General features: G+C 37.6%; 1 protein-coding gene across 2 annotated transcripts in view; it reads right to left on the bottom strand.

Moving 5' to 3' along the window:
- LOC5576735 overlaps positions 1-21793 on the bottom strand; it is a 175930-nt gene that overhangs the window by 115887 nt on the left and 38250 nt on the right. For both annotated transcript variants that reach the window (XM_021837689.1, XM_021837690.1), the window contains exon 2: positions 15131-16039. In XM_021837689.1, coding sequence (XP_021693381.1) covers positions 15131-15719 — 589 coding nt within the window. In that variant the 5' untranslated portion in view covers positions 15720-16039. The remainder of the gene's footprint in view (positions 1-15130; positions 16040-21793) is intronic.

Genomic DNA, 21793 nt, shown 5'->3' on the forward strand with positions numbered 1-21793 from the left:
GTTGAGTTTTGTTTAGTAATTTTAATAAAAAATCATAATCGAAATACACATTTGCATAATGTTGTTGGAGTAAATCATCATGGAACTTTACTTCCTCAAATTAAAACATTTTATTTATTTTTTAATTTGGCTTCCATTTCAGCAAAAACATTAATTGTATAGAAAATCGGAGAAATCCCAGGAACCCAGGATTTCCCGGAATAGGCTTTGTTTTTTGTCCCGAATCCCGGGAAATGGACACTCTATAAACAAGCGAGGAAATGGATTTTATCATCGTTCTCACTTTGGGGCTCTCTTCGCTGTTCTTATTTATCAAACTTGTTACAACTTGCAACACATTGCCGATCATGGGCCCCTACATCACATATGTTCGCATAGTCGATGTAAGCAACAATATGATCAAAATGCATTTATTTTTATTTTTATGCATTCCTTACCTAATAATACATTCGTTGAATATGCGAACAACACGTATTTGTTCGAAAATATTAAGAGAACAACGGATTGACGTGAGCACATACATCAACTTTTCCGAACAAAGAAATGGTTTGTCTGGTTTTTGGTTCGGATAATTTATCATACAAACCAGGTTGCTATGACATCAACAAGGTGTTTACGTCAATTCATCCATAAAATCGTCCAATCAACACACTGTTTCTTCGAATAAAATGATGTATGCGTATGAAGTTGACAAAAATGCTCCCAAGTCAACCATTGAATTGCACAGATTTTTTATTGGAATTGTTAAAAGACGCAATAATGCAGCCGGGAACACAAAAACGCATTTTTCCAACAATAATAGTGCTGGTGGTTACGTCAACCATGCGAAAATGGGCAGTACAGATGGGATGTTTTACTTCGTTTTCTTTGATAGTGCTTCCTAATCAAATGAGAACGAATTCTGCAATGTCTAATATCTCTTCATCGTGTATCTAAAACGGAGGCGGGAAATTTTGCATAAAGACGTTTCTCATAAAGGATATTTGACATAATAGGAATTGTTTTTAAAATGCTACTTGTTCTAATATGAAAGTGCTTTACGCGAAACGTCGATTATCTTCATTCGAAATAGGCCACCCCAATCTAGAGCTATTGAACCGTTGTGAACTGTTATAAGTTGTCTCAGAAAGGATAATGAATTTTCACTACATTTTTATATTTCTCAACGCAAAAACAGATTTCTCCCAATATTTTCCGACAATTATGTTTTATTTTTTCTTAAGGATTCAATGTGATTTTAAATAACAAATTTTAGTGACGATTATGATAAATCTTAGAAAATCCCTGCCCTTTGGCTCAGAAAGGGGTATTTGCCAACTCGGTCGAGGCAGATTTCTTGTGTGAGCATGTTACAACATAGACATTCTAAAGTGTCAGAATGAAGTGTTGTGCTTGTAGGGACCACTTGAAGATGGGATGGAAGGTCATTGGTTGCAAATACAATAATCGTTTTGAGCTTACTAACATGTCGTCGCGTAAATATTATCATAATGATCTTTTGTCTACATCTGTCGAACCATTCTGAATGGCCGTTGTGATAATATCACCAAAAACTTCTTACATGCAATAAATCTGGATTGTCCTACATTGAAACATTCAGGTTTTCGCTCTTTCGGATTCATTTTTTGTTATTTATCATCAGCTTTGTTGAGATGTCCTGAATGCCGTACAAAGTCAGCGCATTTTACAAAACACCACACAAAATACCTCCTTTCCAATATCCTTAGGCAAAACACTTCACTATATGTATGACTGAATCCAGTTCTTTTGGCCTTGCATTATCCATACGTGTATTGGAAGTCTAGAGTTGAAGCAAAACTTAAAGAATCTTCTGGTCAAAGATGCTGCATTGCCTACTTCCCAAGCTCCAAAACCCCCGGTGTATTATGGACGGTGTGAGCTTTCAAACTTATGTTGGAGACTTGGCCCCTGACAACTTTGCACATCAATAAAATAAAATAATAGATTATTATAAATCTCAAAATCTTTAAGCGAATAAAGCCCGAAGTAAATTCCATACCATTCAATTCCAAGTGGAGTTAGTATTCCTTAACAGATACGCATATTTCCACCATAATTTGTAAAGCCGTCTTTAGTGTCATAAACTAGATTTGATTACTGGTGCACAACACTAAGGACGACCTTACAGTTGATGTCGAAATACGCGTATGTACCAAGGATACAAACTCTAATTGGAATAAAATAGGAAATTCGGATTTTATATACAGTACTGACCCGATTTTGTCTGTCCCCAGTTTTGTCTACCCCCGATTTTGTTAGCTTTTTGACCCGATTTTGTTAGCCTATTTTATAAATATAAAAAAAATTATCTTCGTCATGTTCAACCTCGTTTATTTTTATACTGCAAACATGGGCGTAGCCAGAGGGGCAATGGCAATGCCTTCTGCCCTCTGTACGACAGAACAATTTTACTAATGGAATTATTCTTGTGTTTGAATTCTTCAAGGATTGTCTCCAGCACTTGTATTAATGCAATAATTATGTCATAATAGATTATAAAACTTCAAGAGTCTACCAAACAATCAGGCTTTTTCAAGACATCTTCTTCGTAGGCATTAACGTCCTCACTAGGACAGAGCCTGTTTCTCAGCTTAGTGTTCTTATGAGCTCTTCCACAGATATTAACTGAGAGCTTTCTTTGCCAATGTTGCCATTTTCGCATTCGTCTATCGTGTGGCAGGTACGATTATACTCTATGCCCAGGGAAGTCAAGAACATTTCCATTACGAAAAGATATTTCAAGACATTGCCAGAAATAGTTCGAAGGTTTTATTAACAACCCGCAATGGAGATATGCACACTGCACAGTCGAGTAGTCGAGAAACGAATTTCGTAAGATCTCGAGTATCAGTAAATCGTGCTTCTTTACTTAGCAACCTGAAAATTATTGATTAGTATTGAAAAACACAGCTGAGTTCACGAAAAAGAGGTGTGTAGGTTCATTCATGAATTCCTCCAAGAATTTCTCTTAACACTACTTTTAATATTATTCTATGGAAACGTAATGAATCTATTTTTCAAAAATATTCATTTTCAAAGTATTCGTTCAAGTTTGAATTTCTTCATGAGTTCCCTCTTGAACTCGTCCACCCGGAGTGCCTATTAAGTAATTTTATTTTTTAAAGAATGAATTCATTTACCTTAACTTCTTGGGTGGCGTCCACAAATTACGTAACGCTCCAAGGGGGGGAGGGGGTCAACTCAAGCGTTACGGCTCATACAAAAATAAAAAAACTCCATACAAAAAGCGTTACGGAGGGGCGGGAGGGGGTCGAAAATTTCCAATTTTAGCGTTACGTAATAATTCATGTTTTTCTTCAATAATATCTCTAAATATTCCTTTAATATTTGCTCTTATGAAATATTGGGATTCTGCTTTGAATAACTCCATAAGCTCTTGAAAAAATTCATTCAAAATTATATTTTGTTGAATACTATAAGATTTTTTACAACAATTCCAGGTCAAAATCTTGATGAAATGCCTGTAAAATTTCTGACGTAATTCTATAAAAATCTTAAAAATACTTCTGGATGAATTTTTAATCATTTATAAGTAAATTTTTATACCAATCTCCAGTTAAAACATTCTCCGAATTATACTTTAAAAAATTCCAAGAAGACCTTTGAGGCAATTACTGATTCCACTTTGAAGAAATTTCTAGAAAAAGGGATTTTCATATGACCTTTTTAAGGTATTTCAGTGTCCTAAGAAAAAATCTCAGATAATTTAATGGTCATGTAGAACTAGATTTCAGATTGATTTCGGTTGTTTAAATGACCAGAGCAAAATTTCAGGTCAAAGGGATCACTACGAATCAAATCTTCAGAATTTTTCCAAGAAGTGATTCCCCAAGAACTTAAATGGACCCGTTACTCAAGAGCGTTTAGGACCTATCTTTGCCAACTGTGAAAAAGTAGGGTGGATAACCTGCATAGTTTTCTAGTTCATGCAAAAGGGTTCTTATGCAGTGTATTAAGATCGTTTCGGTGTAAAATTTGAGAATGAAATGGTAAGGGCCGCTCTTCTCCCCTTGATGAACAAAAAACCTTGCTGCGCCCATGTCCCTCGCCCCTTAAAAGTTTATGTAGGTTGTAAACGTGGTCCATAAGCAAATATTATCAAGTCAAAATTTGAAAAAGCGAAACAAAATATATGACCCAATTTTATCAGGTCCCCCATTTTGTCAGCCTAAAATTCATCGAGGGGCTGACAAAATCGGGTCCCTACTATACTCAAATTTTTAGTCACTTTGAATACATTCAGTTCTTCAAAAGTTCCATTATACAGACAATGTGCGAAACTTGATGATGTTATCTATCAGTTACAGTATTAAAATCTTCCGCACCGTTACGCACATGGAATTTAAAACTTTTAGCTGTGGGGAATTTTTTTAAATTATCGGACAGGTTTGGGCCGGAGGTTCTCCGATTCGCATGAAATTTTCACCAGAGGTAGAGCTCGTGGATGCATGACCAAAAGTGAAATTCAAAAAAATTATAGTGGCCTATTTTCCCGGAAAACTCTAGATGAATTTTCACGATTTCTCTATATACCTCAAACTTTGAAAATTCATATCTCCTGAACTATGCATCGTAGAACAAAAGTTTTTTAGTGAAGTCGAAAGGAAATTTTCTCAGCAATCTATTAAAAATATAAAATGAAAAACATTTCTCGGAAAATTTTTCACCATGGAGAAAATTGTCGGAAAAATAGCGAAAAAACTATCGTCTGTATCATGAAAAATTTTCAAAAAAATATTTTTTGTTTCATCAATCCATACTCTAACTTTCGTTCATAGACGCCAAAGTGGTATCTTTTACCGTTTAGGCGACAGAACTGAAAAACCGATGACCACCCGCACGCTTCCCATAGAAAAATGTGTTCTATTGTGGGCCTCATAACCGTGCGCTAACAGCGGCAGTAATTTACACGCATTGTAAGTGTAACACAGTAAACCATTCTTTCCTTTCCAGTCAGAAGAAGCTTTTCGTCAATCGGACCACTCTCCATTGGTCTGTTGGGTGTTTTGTGTGCCCTTCATCAGCAACGTTATTTAGTATTAAAGCTAACAGCCTCTATGAAAGCCACACGGGAAGTTCTTGTTACAATCATCATTATGGTAACGTTTGAAGGATCAAATCTCAAGATCCACTTTCTTTGAAAACTTATGAATATATTGTTAATATGTTGTTTCGGCCAGGACGTCTTTCCTACGTTGTGTCTTTCACGATACAATGGACGGCAAATCAAGCGAACGGTTTTACTTTAACAGATTTATTACCACTGAGAGGCAGCATACCTACTCGGTGGAGAAACGAAAGAAACTACATTCTTACAAATTCAATTGGTGTGCCTTATACAGGCGCACGATACGGCCAGACAAAACATACAATAATTATTCATTACGCGCGTACGCTTTTCAATACAGTTTGGCGCGCTGTTGGGTCGGCGCCAACTGTAGAGGCTGCACGCTGACTGGCAGTGGAATATTCCACAGCAGCCATCAATGGAACAATAGATAGCGTCCCTGAGTGTTATGCAGTTGATTGATATTATATACATGCAAATACTACACTATATTCTTCCAAGGAACAATCAGAATTTATATCAAATATATCACTTTGTTAAACTGAAAATTTATTCGCGCGCTTTTAGTTAATTATCTAATTATTTGATAAATTGAACAAAATTTGAAAAAAGCAAGTAAATTACAAATAGCACTTTATGTGACTTTATGTTTGTATAAATATCCTTTTTGCTTGGCAACTATATGATACTGAGGGTCAAGCATGGGAAACACTCACTCAGTTATTGTGTTTCCCTCACTCGCTTCCACGCACAGTCGGGAGCGAGAAAGCCGTTTTTTTAACCAAGCCGAACGTTTCAATTTCCAGTGCCCATTCCGCTTCTTCGGCGAGCACTAAGCGAAACAAAAAAAGGCATCTGATCAGTCGAATGCAATACCGAAATTCGGACAAAGGACAAACATTTGAAAAGGGCCCAAGAGGTCTTGAGCCTTATTTCAGAAACGTTGCTGTTGAGCCCTTTTTAGCCCTCCCACGCAAACTAACCCCACTATCAGAAAGATTGGTGTTAGCTCTTCCTGATAGTGGTATTGGTGAGCGTGATCGAGTTGAATTGGGTTCAACAGCGGCTTGCAAAGCCAATGTTTACCAATGTCGATGTGTTTTTGAAATGTTTGTCCAGGAATGATTGTTTACATTCTGATTCCGTTCCAATGGCATTCGGGTTTGAGTGCTAATGAGCGTTCACTGACTGGCAGTCCACACCACGGAATGATTCAGTGAGTAGGAATCCTCTCAGTCAGTTCAATGCATTCGGCGAATGGATGCTAAGTGCATTAACTCGTGCCTCGCACATACAAGTGTATTGGTATTCACTTCTCTTCGCGTTCCTTCCGATTGTCGCTTTTACACAATCGGTTTCGACGCTTTCATGCTACACTCCGCCTAGGACGGTTCAGCTATCACTGAATGTTCGATAGCAGCAGATTTTTTGCTATTTTTCATCGGTGGCGTTCGGGTGAGTGAGTGAATTTTCCCATGCTTGCTGAGGGTCAGTTCCTTTTACCTATATTATTAAATTTTAGGATCGTTTTCAATTAAAGACTGTTGGTCTCAATAGTAAAGTTTACGAATAAAGGACATACAAAACACCCAACAGACCAAAGGAGAGTGCTCCGATTGACGAAAAGCTTCTTCTGACTGGAAAGGAAAGGATGGTTTACTGGGTTACACTTACAATGCGTGTAAATTACTGCCGCTGTTAGCGCACGGCTATGAGGCCCACAATAGAACACATTTTTCTATGGGAAGCGTGCGGGTGGTCATCGGTTTTTCAGTTCTGTCGCCTAAACGGTAAAAGATACCACTTTGGCGTCTATGGACGAAAGTTAGAGTATGGTTTGATGAAACAAAAAATATTTTTTTGAAAATTTTTCATGATACAAACGATAGTTGTTTCGCTATTTTTCCGACAATTTTATCCATGGTGAAAAATTTTCCGAGAAATGTTTTTCATTTTATATTTTTAATAGATTGCTGAGAAAATTTCCTTTCGATTTCACTAAAAAACTTTTGTTCTACGATGCATAGTTCAGGAGATATGAATTTTTAACGTTTGAGGTATATAGAGAAATCGTGAAAATTCATCTAGAGTTTTCCGGGAAAATAGGCCACTATAATTTTTTTGAATTTCACTTTTGGTCATGCATCCACGAGCTCTACCTCTGATGAAAATTTCATGCAAATCGGAGAACCCAAATTGTCCGATAATAAAAAAAAAATCCCCTGTGGCAAAGTATGTCTGAATATGGTTCTACGACGAATCTAATCAGAGCGATACGTATTACGCTGGATAGTTCGAAAGAGGGGCTGCAAAACGGTGAGTTGACAATCGAGAAGGAGCGACCAACACAGCTTTGGCCCTCACAAGCTCCTGGCTCCTATTCTGGAAGTGCGGTGGCCAACACCTGGAGAACTTGAATTCAGGGCGATCACTATACTACATATTCCACAGCGTTGGCGATAATACTGAACACGGAGTCGGCTACTTAGCGATCGGGACGCAGATGGAGTGCGTTAGGAGGTGGAAGCCGATCGACGAATGAATCTACCGTATTGAGTCGACTTATAGTATTGAGGATTCGGGGCAAGTTCTTCAACTACAGTCTGATCAACAATTATGAACCGACAAACGATAAATCCGATGACGTGAAGGATGCGTTTTACGAATGTCTCGACAAGACCTATGTGTGGTTTGCTAGAATTTGTCATGGGTGTATCAGATGAGAATAAAGGCTCCCCCAGATCTAAGCGACTTTTTACGGCGACAGCGACAAAAAAACGTCGCGATTTCGCTGATGCACTGTTTGATAAGCCACAGCGACGCGATTTCGCAGCGATTCGCGTCGTGTCAGTCAAGATGGTTCCATAGAAGAGTGCTTGCAGCGACACAACAACGAAATCGTGTCGCTGTCGCCGTAAAAAGTCGCGTAGTTTTGGGGGAGCCTTAAGGCAATCCATGCGACAGCTGCGATCTGCTGGTTTTGTGTTTACCTAGAGCTCTTGACGTTTCGCGATCGGAGTGACCGTTCGATTACAAAAGAAAAATGTTAAGCTCTGGTAACACTCGCATGTTTTGTTTACCCTTTTGTTTCGGTTGCATGCACACTTTTAGCTGTCAGTCCTATCGCGGAAAGCCCTCATGGATATCCTTATTGAACGTACAGTTTGAACACCTCTAGCCGAAGCAGTGTGTAAACCATTCTAAATACGGAAACTAAACGAAGCTTTACGTTGCCTCAAAATGAACGCAATCGTGTTGAGGTTGGGAGATGTTGCGTGTCGAAGCGAAATTGGCTTCGCTGAGCGGAATTTGTGGATTTGATTTGCATCGGATGAGATCATTCTGATAACCATGTAGAAGCGATCAGATTCGAATTTTACTATTGCATCTTTCGGTTACTACACTATGGAGAATGCCCAAAACTCGACGTGAAAAATGGCATCGACGACGCTAATGTGCATGTCGGAAGAAAGGACTTCTTCCGCCCTATCATTTGGTACGGAGAGCCTTCATTCCGTTACTAATGAACTTTGCTTTGGCAATCAAATCGATCATGTTCTGGTGAACGGCCGACATGTTTCCGACGTCATCGATGTTAGAACCTTCGTGGGTCCCATTATCGACTCGGACCACCATGTCATTGTAAGTAGAATTCGAGCACGGTTACCTACAGTTTCAAGCTCTAGAAATCGGCAATCGTTGCGTTTCAATATCCAAAGCCTGTCAACATACGGTGTAGTAGCGGACTACCAACAGAAGCTCGACGAGCGGATGGTGAAAACAACGAGAACATCAACCTCAGCGATCAGTCAGTCCACGAAGCGGTGAGCACAGTAGCGCGAGAAGTGATAGGTACTGCTCAACGAAGGCCAAGGAACGTTTGGTTGGACGAGGAGTGCCAGAGAATGACGGACGAAAAGAACGTAACCAGAAGCCGAATGTTGGTGTCTGATACCCGTCAGAGCAGAGAGCGGTACAAGAAAGCAAGGGCAGCCGAGAAACGAATCCATCGCAGAAAGAAAAAGGAGCATGAAGGAACAGTAATTTCTCAGGCGCAAGAAGCTATGGAACAGAACCGCATGGAATGATTTTACGAATCTGTCAATAGTGTGCGAAGAAAAAAGGGGCCGTCTTCCGCCATGTGCAACGACCATGAAGGAAACTTGCTGACGGATAAAACAATGGTGACCGCTAGGTGGAAAGAGAACTTCGAGTCATTGTTAAACGGACATGACGGAAGTGGATCGGATAGCAGAATTCAAATCTATGACATGGACAAGCTGTGGAACCTCCAACGCTAGATGAGGTAAAGAAAGCTAATGGTCTGGAAAACAAGACTGCTGGGAAAGATAAGCTCCTGGCCGAACTTCTCAAACACGGAAGTGAGCAACTGCACGAGCTCCTTCACTATATCATTTCGAAGATATGGGAGGAAGACTTGTTGGTTTGATGGTCTCGTTTTCTTTTTGTACAAGTAAGGGCATAGACTGGAGTGCGCAGATTACCGAGGGATAATACTCCTTAATTGAGTGTACAAAATAAATCATGCCTGGAGCTCCGTTCAACAGATTGAGACCACATGAAAAGTCCTTCGTCTGCGAATACCAAGCTTGCAGACTCATAATTTCTTTATAGATTTCAAAACAGCAGCGTATGATTCATTGAAGAGAATCGAGTTGTGGCAAATTAGACTGATTTGTGCAACACTTGAAGGATTGAAATCATGCTTGTGGATGGTGGACGAGATATCGTCATCGTTCGTAATTTTAGATGGATTGAAACAGAGTCACACTCTTTCGTATTTGCTGTTTGATATAGTGCTCTATCAGGAGATCCGGTGTGCAGAGAAGCGCTACCATTATCACACGTTCTCATACGCTCCTTGATGATGTGGATCATCGGGATTGACCGTCGGGCAGTGGAAGAGACGTTCGTGCCTTTAGGGAGACAGCGAGGATCCAATTCACGATCAACACCTCAAAGACAAATTACATGATAGCCGATTGTCAACGTAGGTCCGGACGTGTTTGTGGCAGCGAAATGGTGCTAGGAAGAAGTGGTTGAAGAAGTTGTGTATCTATGACTCCGTAACCAGTTGAAGTCCCGTAGCCTGCAAACGATAACAATACTCGCGTTATACAAGACACTGATCCATCCGGTTGTCGTAAATGACCATGATTCGATGGACATTGAAGGAAGTCAACCGGAGAGCTTTCGGGGTTTTTGAACGTTAAGTGCTGCGAGCAATTCTCGGTGGTAAATTAGAACACGGCATCTGGCTGCGTCGCATGAGGCTTGTCACGTGGGGCTTGTCACGTTGCCCGTATGCCGGTTGAACAACAAGCAAAGGTAATATTCGGCAGAGAACTCGGACAAGGCAGCCGACATCGTGGCAGACCGTGCACCAGATGGCTGCATTGTAGCTCATCAAGTATCAAGTTCGAAAGTAAGGGTTGTGGTTCTTATAAGACTGGTATCGTAAGTATTAATAATACCGGCCAATTCTTGGTACCGAAGTACGAGTTCTTGAAGCAGTGTTGGGGGACTCACACTAAAATTTCAATCATTGAGTTCTCCCACGAGTGTCAGCTCATTTGAGATCTGCTTCGAAAAACTCACACAAGAGATTTTGAAGTAAAATTATTGTTTCATGCTCATGCTACCAAACATTATGAAATTTGAGTGGCTTCAAATAGGAGTGGCGGCAATTTCAGAATTAGAACAGCATCTTGCTGTCATATCCATAAAAAATTGTATTCCTATCGAGCAGGTGACCTGAGAAAACTGGAACATGACGTCACTCTTGTATAAAGGCACTTTAATTCGATCATACAACCCATCGGAAATCAATAAAAAAAAACGATGTTATTATTCATATTCAAGCAGAAAAGCAAGGAATAAGTGCTCTGTGGAAGTTTAAGCCAATGAGTCAAACGTATGTGCCAACTCACGTTTTATTTCATATTAGGGTTATTTTGGGCCTCAGTAAAATATAACTTTTCAGGGAATAGATAGGTTTAATCACATTGTGTGATCCTTTGCACAACACAGCGTAAGAAAAATAAGACTTTTTCTTATCATAAAAATAGAATTATGTGTGAGCAATAATTGTGGGGTTGATTTATTCGTTGCCGTTCTCATAAATGTTCCAGCACGTCACAATTTTCAGGTCGTCAAAGATTTAGAAAACCCTGGTGTTAAGGACTATTTATTTTATAAAGTTGACACTTTGTTTATATTAATACCATTTTTACTAATCAATAAAAACGTGACCGGTAGTCTGTGCATCCGTCCATGTTCTACCACTTTTCGACGAAGTTATAAAAATATAAAATCCAAAAAATGCTTTTGGTTGAAAATCCCCCAAGAAAATAAGTTCTTCAAAGTTAAACATTATTCTTTGCACAATTAAAATCTTAATTTAATTTTTAATTGTACCAACACCCTTACTATTCAATTATACGTTCTTCTTTCTGGCTTAGTGTTCTTATGAGCATTTTCCACAGTTATTAACTGAGAGCTTTCTATGCCAATTGACCGTTTTTGCATGTGTGTATCGTGTGGCAGGTACGAAGATATTCTATGCCCTGGGAAGTCGAGAAAATTTCCAACCCGAAAAGATCCTCGACCGGCGGGATTTGAACCCACGACCCTCAGCTTGGTCCTGCTGAATAGCTGCGCGTTTAACAGCTATCTGGGCCCCCAATTATAGGTAAAGCTTTAAAATCATCAATAATATTCTACAAGTTTCTGACACAAGGTCACTCTAGTGAGTTATCCATTTATGGTTAAATTTGCGAAAATATCATCCTTTTAATCTTTACCAAAAAGTAGAGTAAAAGGCGTGTTCAAAATTTGTTTACATTACTAAATATTACTAAATTCACTATATTTTTATGATAAAGAGCTAAATCGTTAGTTAAAGAATCAACCTTACTCTTTATGGTCGTTTGTTTGAAAAATATCATGCTTTTTAAAACTTTTACACGTAGGGGAATGAATTTTGGGAATTGCATTTTGATGATATATTTTAGTACCAAATTGATCGATCTTGAAAGGTGGCACCCAATACCGGACACAATCTGGAAATGCCTCGAATTCTGTAAATTTGAACATCATTGAATGTGTTTACTTTAGGAATAGTATATAACACTGCGGAACACGTATTTGTCTCCAGCACCAAAATACCGCTATTCACTTAATTAAGGGTTGTTGAATCCATTGCCGTTTTCAGAAATATCACAGCACGTCTAGTTTTTGAGATATTGACTGTTGAAAATGCAAAAAATGACTATTTCAGCCAACTTGCATGCAAGTTTGCCAGCTTGTAAGGTAATATATTGGCTTAATTTGCCACAGAATCCAAACTTTATGTGTATAACAATACTTATCATCAAAGTTTGTATTACTTTCGATACGGAAAAGTTATTTTTTGATGGTTTAGAGAATTGTTGTATTTTGCCATATAGAAGAAACGAAGAATTTAGTATGGAGACTGCAAGCATGTTGAAAAAATCGGTTTAGTCAAAATTTAATCGCGCAGTTTCAATCAAATTATATCTGAAATGAAAATTCATGTTCTATTTTGCATGTTTGGTGGATTAGATTACAAAAAAGTATGATAAATTGTACTTTAAATTTCATGTCAACATTAATAAAACCAGTGTTTCATACAACTTTGGCGACCTGTAGCTAAAAATTGTGACGTGCTGGAACATTTCTGAGAATGGCACCAGATTTAGCAACCCCAAATCTACTAGAGACACATAATTTGATCCTTGAGACACGCAAACATGTCATTTTTGTTACGCTGTGTAATTGGCAATTCAATGCATTTGCAACATTTACAAGAACAATTTGAGTATTTCATAGTTTGCAAGATGTCCATCAAAAACCTCTTTCTTATATGATGAAAAATAGCACATTTTACGATGTTGTTCTGAATGTTCATTTTTCTTAATTTTATTGCATGTTTGATACCATGATCGACGGAATCCATGAAAAATGAATGTATTTTGAGACACTCGTGCAATAATTACAAAGATATCATATAACAAATCAGGCTGTCCGAAACTGGGGGACAAGAGGTGCTTAAACAAAATTGTAATTTGTCCATATTTAGTCCAATTATGGTACAAAATTCATTCATACTATCAAATTAGGATTATGTTCGAATATGCTTGCCTGATCGTAGGTATTTTTTCATATTCAAAATAATTACTAAATAGGCTCAAAATTAAGGCAATACGTCAATTTTTTTGAAATTTTCAATCTTTTGTACTTTTTTAAAAAGGCATGCATATTTCAAGGATGTGTTATTCTACGCAAACATTAGTCTCCATGATGGCTTCCTTTACTACTAATACACCATCTTGATTGGACCATGATTTCTCAATTTTTCGACTTTGTCCGGTATTGGGTGCTGTCCGGTACTGGGGGATCTCCCCCTATTATCCGATCTACGACAGTTTTAAAACGTTTTTCTCAAAATATTTTGTTTGGTTATCTCAGAATAACATATCATACAAATTATATATGGAACATTAATTCAATTTCTTTACAGCAGTGTTGCCTATTTTGATTATTTCAATTGTGGCTTGAGAGTTCTTTTGAAAATAATGCATTTTTCTCTCTTTTGAGCTTTATGTATGCCGTGAGGACTATATAGGCATCTCTTCGAAGACGTAAATTATTTTTCATTTAAATACTATATAAGCTCTAACGTCACGATGTACTTTAAACTTAAAACTCCACTTATTTCAGCTACCTTTAAATATTAAATATTTTTCCATGAAAATATAACTTAAGATTGTTTATATATCCGGAAAATTGACACTCCAAAAATTTCTAGATAATTTTCAGGAGATGTTGGTGCTTTTGGAAATAGAAAAATATAGATTGTCGGATTTTTCAGCTTATTTTTAATAATGATTGATTTTGATAACCTTCTAAAATCGACTTTTTAATACATTTTTTCTTATTTGTATGAAATTTCATTATTTTACCGGCTTTTTTAATATGCCTATTGTTACAATATTACAACGATGTTCAGAAAACCAATTGCGATATCATTGATAAATTAAAAAGATAAAGCGTGCACAAGGTGTCCACTTAATAAAATGAACAGTCCTTAGACAATCAAAAATTTGTCTTAAGAACAAGATTTTGATCTTCAAACACATTTTCAGGCCTGCCATATTGTATGCTGTACCAATACAGACTAGCTGTTGTAATACCAGGAAGAAAGCTCTGCAGAGGATTTAAAATAACATTTTGAAAAAGATTCTGAAACTCCTTTCCCCTCTTATGATATAGTACTAATAAGCCACATAGAAATCCAATGTTTAAACATTGTAACACATTTCAAATAAAGTCATTGATAATTTTAGACAAACATCATTGCAATCTTTTATTGCCACGATAAATGCGTCATATACCTAGATTACGATAATTGAAAGCGTTTTTTGCTTACTTATAAGCAGGTGAAATCAACTCACCGATTCTGTTTGTAATATGTTTCTAACAATATGTTGAAAATAAGCTTAATTTAGTTCGTCTAGTACAGAACACCTAGATATTAATGTAGTGTTTAAAATTATACTAATAAAAAATAAAAAAAAAGTCATCCATAAATGAAGCCTGATAAAAAGTATTTAAAGCTTTTTCCTTGAGCACCTGCTGCCAAAGTTTTAGAGCTCATTTTAATCATTATATATTATACTCGGATCTGCTAGTCTTTCAGAGGGCAATAATAACTGGAGAAATTTCAAAGATTCAAATTTAATGTTTTCTGTGACATTACTCTTGCCTAGTTTGAACCAATTAAATCTTTTCGTTTTTTTGCATCCCATCGTTACTGTCATGATCTGAGATACTGTTCTCTACGGATGATCGTTTTAACGACACTTTTAACGACCGTCAAATGCCATCCCGCCTACCGTACCGTCACATATTTTCCATTTTGCACATTCTAATTAATTAAGTAGGGGGTTTACTCGTGAAACCCCATCCCATAATTACCTCCTCTGGCGTCTGGAATCTCGTTATCCGCCTCGTGGTGATCATCTTCATTTGCCTCCCGGGTATATTTGGTGAAATCTACACGATTCTTGGTGAATATCACCCGATTGCTCACATTAAAGTCTCCAACTTCCAGTGATTCTCCGAGAAAACTGTACACATTCTTTTGAATGCAAGCAAACGTCGGTTTCTTGATACAATCGGCAATCAGAGCATCCCAGAGGCGGTTTCCGGTCGAGAACAGGGGCCCTCTACTGCGGGCCGTGCTAACCGTGAGGGGTTCCTCGGTCGAGATGGTCAGGTTGCTAATTTCTTCGGTTAACTGGTCCACACTGCTATCACTACTACTGTCATCGATTTTCTGATTATGGTAATTGGTGGTGGGCTCGTCCTCGATCTTTGCCAGTGTCGTGCTTTCCTCGGTGGCCAGGGCTAGGGTCGTCAACGCACTTAGACACACGATTATCGTCAACCAGCTCGTTCCACTGACCATCTTTCTCCGAGGGACGACGCCGTTTTTGTCGCAAAGATGGCCACTTTGATGCTCCCCAACCAACCTCGACTCCATATCGGACGCACTTGATTGCATACTTTTTCCTATCCTAGCTGCTCGGCAACACTATGTACTCGATGCTTTGCCACACGCACTGAAGGGTCTTGAATTTGTCTTCACTTTCGATTTATTACTAGAATTACTGCACCGACACTCCGAGTGTTCACCACTTTCTTCGATTAATTTCCACTCTCACTTGTTGGACGGGGCGCGTGTGTCACTTTCGAAATCCCACTTGAAAACCAATCCAGTTGAGGCTAATTCAGTCATTTGCTTGCCAGTAATTCGGCGCTGTAATGTACTTAGACGACGGTTTCCGCTAAGACCGGTAACGGAAGGTGGCCCATGTCGTCAATCTGCAATCAAAGAAACACAACAGAAAACAAACATTAGATCAGCGTATTGTTAGTCGATGAATCTGTAGTCTTTCGGTCGTAAGCTGAAGTCCAACTTCATCTGAAGAGCTGCGAACCGGTTGTGGTTGGCGATTACCGAAACCGAAATCAAAAGAAAAAAAGGTTGGTCGGGTTGATGCAATCGGGGGAGAAGACTACCGGTGAGTGTTGCCGAGAAATGCACCTGAGACTGCGGACCAAACGGAACTTTAAATCGAGCTGACGAAAAAAAAAACCGAGTGAACGGTGGTGATTGTCGGCATCGCCGTCATGGCAGTTTGGAGTGGTGGTTGATTTATTGTAGTTTTGTTTTCGGCATTTTTGTGGTCGTTTCGTTTCGGAACTGGTGTGCTTACTCATGCAATATTTTGCGCAATTTCATTGCGAGTGAGGCATGCAGTTTTTGATTATGGTTGAGAAAATGGTCTTTCTGCGATTGATCATTGTAAATCCACAAACAGATAACTTATACTTAATAAGATAAAACCACGAAATGCACTTCTGTATGTAGTATGCCGACAAGTGTCATTTGAGCAAGATTTTTCCTTTATTTACAGGGGATAATGGAGAGTTGCCAACCATCTCAAAAGCTCCAAAGAATAAAGAGTGAACTATTGTCGAACACTTTATTAACCGAAATAACCTCTGAAGTACTGATAAATACCTTATGAAAATTAACTAATATAATGGTAACGTATTTCATAAGATATATTCAAGAAAATGCAAAAAATGTCAAAATGGTGCAGACTGTAATCAGTTCAAAAATGTTGAGGTCGCCGAGCACATGACTAACACAAGCACATGGCTATCAATGCTTGGAAATTTCGTACTGCTAAACATGTAAAGTCGTGTGACTCGCACATGCACTCCGTTCAACTTGGCAAAGTCGAAAAAATCACCGAGATTTTGGCCAAAATGATTACTAATGTATACAAAATCGACAAGCTTTCAATTTTGAGAAAGAGGTCAAAAATGATTTCAAACGAGTTCTCTTATACACATTTATACACATTTTGTTAAAAGTTTCATAATTGTTTAAGGTGAAGCAGTTTGGAATAAACATTCTAGATTGCACTGAAATTTCAAAAGCACAAATCTCGCGAAGAAAACATCCAACAACAGCGCTCTTTTTATTTTGGCTTTGTGCACTAGCAGGAAGCTTATAATAAGGAGATCAGAAATGTTTGCCAACTATTTCTCCAGTTTAGTGCCTTTGAAAACGTGAGTAAGGGCACAAGTCGGCCATTGTGCCGGCCATCTTTCCAAGATGTTTCACCTTAAGCAGATTTTTCACATTTTTCATGTCTTCTACAAAGTTGTTATATATCTAAAAATCAGTATTTTTGTTGAACATCGCAACTTTCTTTCTCCTAAAGTAGAGAAGTGATCGGATGATTACAGTATCATTAGGCTTGGTTGATAGTAAAAACGCATGGAAAGACTCTTATAGAAGGGTGTCCAATCAAAACCAGTTTTCCAATTCCCGGATTTTTCCCGGAGGCCTAAAAGCTTAAAGCCAGATGACATCATGGTTCTGCGACTTCACATTTTAGGTACTTTTGACAGAAAGTTCTAATAGTTTATTTGACTTAAAAAAATCGTACTATGGCTCTCAAAGAAAAGTTTTCAAATAACAAATTTTTTCACCGATTAAAAACTCTATGTATTTTGATAACAACAGAACACTATTGCAGTTCCGTAAATATTGAATTTAACTGAATCAAAATACTATGGGTGAGTTTTTGACAAACAGTTATTCAAAGTCTGGAAGTCCACCAAAAAAGATGTTTCACGCAATTATCAGGACTTAAAGTTTGCTAAAGTTACCCTTAGACAAGGTTTTTATTTTTTTTTTAGATGTATCAATCCAAACTTTTAGATTGAAAATTTCAAATTTGGTCGACTACTAGTAGTTATTTTCCTACGAAGGGGCCAAAATACAGAGAAAGGTGTGGTCCAATAGAATTCATAAGAAATATGATATTCTAATTTAGATAAACTGTGTATCTAAATTCAGATCATTGCTCCACAAATCAATAATGTTCATAAGAGCAAACCAACCCTCTACTAAGAATCTGGGGGATGCGAACAGAAAATCAACAAGCAGCCAGGCTGCTGTAAAACTGAAATTTTCATAAAAATGATCAGAGTACGCCTAGAAATGTACGGTCGTGATTTAGACACGTTAAAAATTGTTATTCAATTTATGTAACACAAAGATCGCCAATTGTTAAAAAATTGTAGTGCTTGGTCCAAATTATGCACACTTCTTGTACAACTGCTCAAAATATGTTTCAAACTAACATACGACCAGCAACTTTTTGATTAAGTCTATTCATTGGGTTCATTTTCTGCATTGAACTGACGGAGCTTAGTTTGAAGTATTTTAAATGTGCATTTTGAATGTGGTTTCCTACTAGACAAGCAAACACACAACGGTTAGCACTCGTGGAAAAAATTGTGCTAAATTTGAACAACCTAAATCTTCGAGTCCGCACCCCCTAGCTAAGAATGCCTAAACTATGCGTTAGATATGGTTCATAGCTGATTCCTGGAGAAATATTTGATCCGATGCAATTTTCGTCGGATACAAGAGATCTTTATTTTATGTCGATACTTCGCAAAAAAAAAAGACATTAAACTTATTGTTTGAATCTTTTCAGGAATCCATCTAAGATTTTGCCAAGAATAATTTCAAGAAATAAACAAAATCTACCCAAGAAAACTTACATGACCTTGCCATTTATTCATCCATTTCAAAGCTCTCCATGAATTTATTATGGTTCTCACGATAAATGCGCTGAGAATGGTAAGAAGAATTCGCCGTAAATCTGCATTATTCATATAAAATCTCGTCAAGGACATCATTAGAACTTTGTTATAGATCACGGATAAGTCTAGTTAGTAATTCAAACAAAATTTCTTCAGGAATCCCCCAAAAAACAATTCTTAATGAATGTGAATACATTAAGAATGTTATTTGTAAAGCACTATTTTTTTTTCTAATGTAAAGCACTATTTTTTCTAATTTAAGTGATTTCCTAAGAACTTTTAAGTGACTGGTCAGTTAACGCATTGATTCCGTTTAGGATTCTTGAAAAAATGCCATCAGAAATGTGCCATCAATCTTAATAGAAATGCATAAAGCATCTCATCAAGACACTAAGGAATCCCTAAGTATTCTTCTACACACTTTCCATGGGTCTTAATGTTTTTTTTCTAAAAGCTCCCTTGAATGTACTTAATAGTTTTAGCCAGAAATTCACAAAATATTTCAAAATAAATCGATAAATGAAAAAAATCTGCCACAGATCTCTTCTTGAAACTATCTTTTTTTTTTGTTAAAAATATACCAGAAACCGTTGAGTATTTCTTTAGGACTCAGCCACGCATTCCTTGGCAAAATGTTCTAGTGCTTTTTTACCGGTGTGTCCTACAATTTCCCGAATATTTCACGTATTTCTCCAGGTCATTTGTGATTCCCGGGTTTTTCCCGCTTTTCCCGGATTGATGGACACCTGCTTGTAGGCAAACGTTTTTATCACCTGCCAGTAGGGAAGATTTCACTTCATAATAAGTATGTAACGGTTGTCTGCGCCATTTTGCGCCGGAAGCAGGTATCGAGGCTCGAAGACACCATATGTTTAACCAAATATTTTGAAAAAATAGTTTTTCTATCTCACTGCTTGGTTGTTTGAACGCAACACTATTTGCATCAAAAAATGCGTTTCAAAATACCAAAAAACTTCTTCGAACAAACTAATCGCTAAAATCAAGGGTTTGGGCGCTATTCAAAAAGCGCAGGAAATCAGCAAAATAAAATACAACGCATCACAACTATTTTCAGTGGAAACTGCCGTTCTACGCATAATTGTCCCATGTTACTTTTGGTCATTTTTTAGTTTTTGTAGCCAAAAAGTCAATTTCAACCTATATTATTAGAAAATAGTTTAAAAAAATATACTTGGTTCAAACACTCTATGAAAAGCATACCAAGTCAATTTGTCCTACTGTTGAATTTCTTCGCATAACTGTCTCGCTACTGAATTTCTACCCATATCTGTCCCACTATGTATTTTTCAAAAACAGTTGCTAATAAAATACTAAATTCATAGGATTCATTGAGCTGTGTCAAATCGTTTTATATCATCTTTTTTCTTTGGCTTTACATCCCATGTGGAACACTGCCTGTTTCACACAATAGTGTTCTAAGACAGGTGTTGTACAGGGGATAGACTATTCAGATGCTTGAAACTTTTTGAAAAATGAATGAAATTGGATGTATCGCGTACCTGATGAAATAAAATAGACCCCTTCGTGTAGTGTTTAACCCCTCTACCGGAAGCTTCATTTTTTACCGCAACAAAAGTATTCAAACCTCGATAACTTTTTTGTTTCTCGATATTTTTGCACCATTTTTTCACTAGTTCAAAAACTCTTCTAGTTTAAGAATCCATGTCGATATTTGTCATTGCTGATCAGATTTTAAAGATATTCCGATGTTCCTTGGGGGACCAAAATGTATTTGGCGGCCATTCTGTTTTTTTCGTTAATTTTTCAAAAAATAAAATAAAATGTGGGCTATACAAAGTTAGATGAGAAGGAGCTACTCTGAAAAAATCATATACATTGGTTAAGTATTCTAGAAGATATCAGAAAATTATGATATGATATTTTTTGAAGTTTTCAAGATCTTTGTTTGTCCAACGTGGTGTACCCGACACATAAGTGCCCATTACTCAAAGACGGCTGCATCAAATTGCTTCATTTTTTCACAACATACGTAGATTACGTACATTTACGTAGGTTATGGCTACCCGGTCCCCCAAGGAGTTTTGGAATATCTCAGGATCCAGTTGACCAATCATCAATATCGAAACAGATTCTAAGCCTAGAAGAGTTTTTGAGAACTTGTGATAAAATGGTATAAAAATACCAAGAAACAAAAAAGTTATCGAGATTTGAATATTTTTATTGTTGTAGAAAAGGATGCTGCCGGTAGAGGGTTTAACCTTCTGCCCTGTCCCCGGGGTTCGAACAACCTAATAACCTGATTCTCAACCCAGAAGAGAACGTTAGTCGTGTGGTGACAGGGCTTCTGCAAACCTTGAGCGTCTTTTCCCCATGTCAGAGGCGGCTGATCATCGTCCGAGTGCCAGAGAAGAACTCTAAGCTAAACTGTGCACTAAGGCCCTCCAAACATTAGGGGGAATGGTTCTCCAGAAATCTAGGGGGTTTGTATCAGACCCTACAAGGCAGCCGTAAAAATACATCAGCTCAGGAACATTTATAATTGAAGGCTATGAACCACTCAAAGGGGTCTATTTCATTCCTACAGGTACACAAGGTACCCGATGGTACGCCATGCCCAGCATTTACCAACTTATATAACCACATTGATTCACATACATAATACGGCTCTACATGCCACATGAACCTTTGTTTAGACCCTCAACATAAGCTTTACAATATACAATCTTCCATTTTCGGTATAAAACTCTTGTCAAAGCTACCATTTGACCTGATTGGTCAAAATCGGTCTGCTAAAATTAATGGGACTCTTATGCGTAGAAATTTCCTTAAAACGCGGTATTTCTAGGCATAACCGTCCCACTTTGAATTTTATAGCAAAATTAAAATTCTTTCGTTAAAACCAATTCTTGACTATAAAGAACACCCATTGCCTCATATGAGAAAACTACGAAGAAATTATTC

The sequence above is a fragment of the Aedes aegypti genome, chromosome 1 (assembly GCF_002204515.2).
Source record: "Aedes aegypti strain LVP_AGWG chromosome 1, AaegL5.0 Primary Assembly, whole genome shotgun sequence".
Lineage (NCBI taxonomy): Eukaryota > Metazoa > Arthropoda > Insecta > Diptera > Culicidae > Aedes > Aedes aegypti.